The 3558-nt window shown below is 40.1% G+C and overlaps 1 protein-coding gene across 1 annotated transcript; it reads right to left on the reverse strand.

Annotated features, from left to right (window-relative positions):
• Positions 1-2097: 2097 nt before the first annotated feature.
• Positions 2098-2876, reverse strand: LOC125351237 (transcription factor BTF3-like). The gene has a single exon (XM_048345946.1). The coding sequence runs from the start codon at positions 2822-2824 to the stop codon at positions 2351-2353; it is 474 nt and encodes a 157-aa protein (XP_048201903.1). The 5' UTR covers positions 2825-2876; the 3' UTR covers positions 2098-2350.
• Between the last annotated feature and the right edge of the window lie 682 nt (positions 2877-3558).

Raw genomic sequence — 3558 nt, forward strand, 5'->3', positions numbered from 1 at the left:
GGTAAGTGTAATGTCAAAGTTCACATAAAATTTTCCTACGTAGGGGCTGGGAATGTAACTTAGCAGTAGAGTGCCTGCTTAGCATGCATGAAGCCCAGGTTTGATTCCTCAGCACCACATAAACAGAAAAACTGGAAGTGGTGCTGTGGCTCAAGAGGTAAGAGTGTTATCCTTGAGCAAAAAGAAGCGGGGTGGGGGACGGCGCTGGGAATATAGCCTAGTGGCAAGAGTGCTTGCCTCTTACAATTGAAGGCCTGGGTTTAATTCCTCAGAACCACATATACAGAAAACTGACAGATGTGGTGCTGTGACTCAAGGGGCAGAGTGCTAGCCTTGAGCAAAAAGAAGCCAGGGACAGTGCTCAGGCCCTGAGTTCAAGCCTCAGGACTGGCAAAAAGAAGAAGGAGAAGGAGAAGGTGAAGAAAAAGAAAGAAACTTTCAAACCGAAAAGAAGCCAGGGACAGTGCTTAGGCCCTGAGTCCAAGTACCAGGACTAGCATAAATAAATAAATAAATAAACAAACAAATAAATAAATAAATGTTTTAAAGATCTCCTAGGTAGAATGAAAAGGCTTTGAGAAGGTCAACTCTGCATCCCAATATCTGAGTGCATTCTTCCAGGGGTGCTTTGATTACTTTTTCACTTGACTTGGAGAATTCGCCTTTTCAGGATATGGCACAAATCTCATGATTGCATCCTGGCACTTGTGAGACCAACAACCTGTTATATTGCTCTATATATTAAGCACTAGTTAATTACTCTTTTGTTACATACTTTCCTTTCTTATGTTTAAATATTTCCCAATTTCCGTAATACCTACAGAGAGTTCAGAATTTAAAGTTCAGACTGCTTACATTTTTGTTTTCATTTATTTTGGTGCTGAGGAGCAGCGAACTGTACCCTGAAGTTTGGCTTAGTAGGCTGAACACTTGACACTAAAGTTGTTTGAAAGACCTCATACCTTCGATCTGACTCTTTTCCTACCCTTCTAGCTCATTTTTTCCCCTCCCTGTAGCGAGTTACGAGGAACCACAGCTCCTCTTCTTGAGGCAGTACATAGAAACAAAAACTCCTCTCTTTCAAAGCAAGCTATAAAACCTTGAAATGTCACTCTCCCTTCTCTTTAAAGATCCTCTTTCCAAAGCATCCTCCCCAGGGCCTGGAGAGGAGGCATGCCACATAGAGAAGTCAAGAATATTCTAGACAAGAATTGCTCCATTTTGTGGGCTGGGAATGTGGCCTAGTGGCAAGAGTGCTTGCCTCGTATACATGAAGCCCTCGGTTCGATTCCTCAGCACCACATATATAGAAAAAGCCAGAAGTGGTGCTGTGGCTCAAGTGGTAGAGTGCTAGCCTTGAGCAAAAAGAAGCCAGGGACAGTGCTCAAGCCCTGAGTCAAAGGCCCAGGATTGACCAAAAAAAAAAGAAAAAGGCTCAGTTTTATCCTAAAGGTAATGCCATTAGTTCATTTTATCCGATCTCATTTCTTCAGAGCTGTCCATTTGTCAAACCCAAGCATAGATACAAACAGTTTTCCTGAGTTTTAAGGCCCATATTCCTGAAGTATTATGTCACAGAAAGCCTTGTTTTAATAAATTTTCTGTTTTATTTTTATTAAACTTATTTATTTATTAATAATGACACCCTCGTGTAATTTTTCTCTAGTTTCTTTTGCTAGTCCTGGGGCTTGAGCTCAGGGCTTGGGCACTGTCCCTGAGCTTTTGCTCAAGGTTAGCACTCTACCACTTGAGCCACAGTGCCACTTCCATTTTTTTTCTGTGATACTGAGGAATCAAACCCAGGGCTTCATGCATGTTAGGCAAGCACTCTACCACTAAGCCATATTCCCAGTCCTGCCTCACATAATTGTCATGAGGATTCAATGCAATAGAAATGAAGTTAGTATATCTAGTCCATGCTAAAATGTAGCAAAAGTTTAATGAATGTAATACTAGTATTATTTTCAGGTTTTCTGAAATACTAGTGTTATTTCCAGGTTTTCTAAATACATTTTAACAGTAGTTTTCTTAGTAATCCTCCCTTTTTTGTAATTTCCAAGTATATATATATATATATATATATATATTGTTTTTAACTAGGCAAACAATTTTATTAGCCTTTGTTTCAACCTTTATTCCCAGGCTTTATCAGCTTCATTAGCTGCAAAGAATGAATTATGTATAAGCAAAAACTGAAAAGAGCTGCAGTGTCCAAGGGGCTTGGGCTTAAAAATATTAAGAGATCTAGATTTTATCAGATCATAAGCAAAAGAATTTTAAAAAGCAGTCATAATATAAAATAGCAGCTCCTGTAACTTCAAGTTCTATCTTCTTCAGAAGTTGACTCAATTCAGTTTGCCTCATTCTTAGAAGCCTCATCAAAATTCTCCACAGGATCTGGAACTTCATCATCATCATCCTCTTGAGGAGCAAGTGGTGCTTTTCCATCCACAGATTGTTTGGGCAGAGCTTCAGCCAGTCTCCTTAAACTGATCAGACTGTCTGCACCAAGCTGGTTCAAGATGCTGGGAAGCATTTCTGTCAGCTGCTTTGTCTCAACATGGCCTGTTATGGTGAAAGTATTTGCTGCCAAAGAGGTCTGAACTTTAGGGTTGTTGAAGGGGATCACGGTTCCTTGGTTTGTAAACATATTCACCTCCTCAATACCAGAGATATTGTTCACTCCTAACTTCTTTAAGGAGAACTGAAGTTTTTTGTCATCTGCTGTAGCTGTTCTATGAACCACCTTCTTCTTTCTACGAGCAGTTCCTTTCCCACCAATGTGCACTTGTGCCTGCAGTTTGGCGAGTTTTTCTTTGTTCATAATCGTCTTTCATCTTGTCGGAGCGGAAATGGGGCCGCGCGGGGTAGGCTAGGGTTGGCGCTCAGGGGGTCTCGGGCAGACCAGCTGAGGTTAGGCACACACATGCGGGGACGCAAGATGGCAGCTAGAGGCCAAGTATATTTTTTTCTGTTTCATTAATCATTTGTTTGTATTTGCGTTTGTCAACTGAAAAACTAAACTTAAAGTATGGTTCTTGCCAGGTGGCAATAGCTCACACCTATAATCTTAGCTACTCAGGAGTGTGAGATCTGGAAGATCTGTTTGAAGCCAGCCCAAGCAGACTCTATCTCCAAGTATAAACAAAAAAAAAAAAGCAGGACTCGAGGTATGGTTTAAGTGGATGAATACTAGTCACTCAAACAAGCTGACTCCAAATCTTGGTTCTCCCCAAAAGTAAAAAATAAAAAGTGAACAATAAAAAGTGTGAATTCTCATTTCCAGTCCAGCATTTCCATTAACTTCTACAGAGAGTTTATAGGCCCAATGCCTACAAAACATAAATAGAATATTTTTGTGCTACTCAGGTATGAAACTTTGGACATTCTTTTTATTGAATTGCTGGAAAAGTATCCTGATATGCTAAAAGGAGGAAGAGACAAGGTAGATATTTACATGCTGTCTGTTTTATGTTTAATATTTTTATTTTATGTTATTTTGCAATGCTGGGGATCATCCCTAAAACCCCATCTATCCCTATTTGTCCATCTGAGATG

The sequence above is a fragment of the Perognathus longimembris genome, chromosome 5 (genome assembly GCF_023159225.1).
Source record: "Perognathus longimembris pacificus isolate PPM17 chromosome 5, ASM2315922v1, whole genome shotgun sequence".
Lineage (NCBI taxonomy): Eukaryota > Metazoa > Chordata > Mammalia > Rodentia > Heteromyidae > Perognathus > Perognathus longimembris.

What these genes read in the sequence shown, in the direction of transcription:
- LOC125351237 (XM_048345946.1), bottom strand. Translation starts at nt 2,824, where the DNA reads ATGAACAAAGAAAAACTCGCCAAACTGCAGGCACAAGTGCACATTGGT.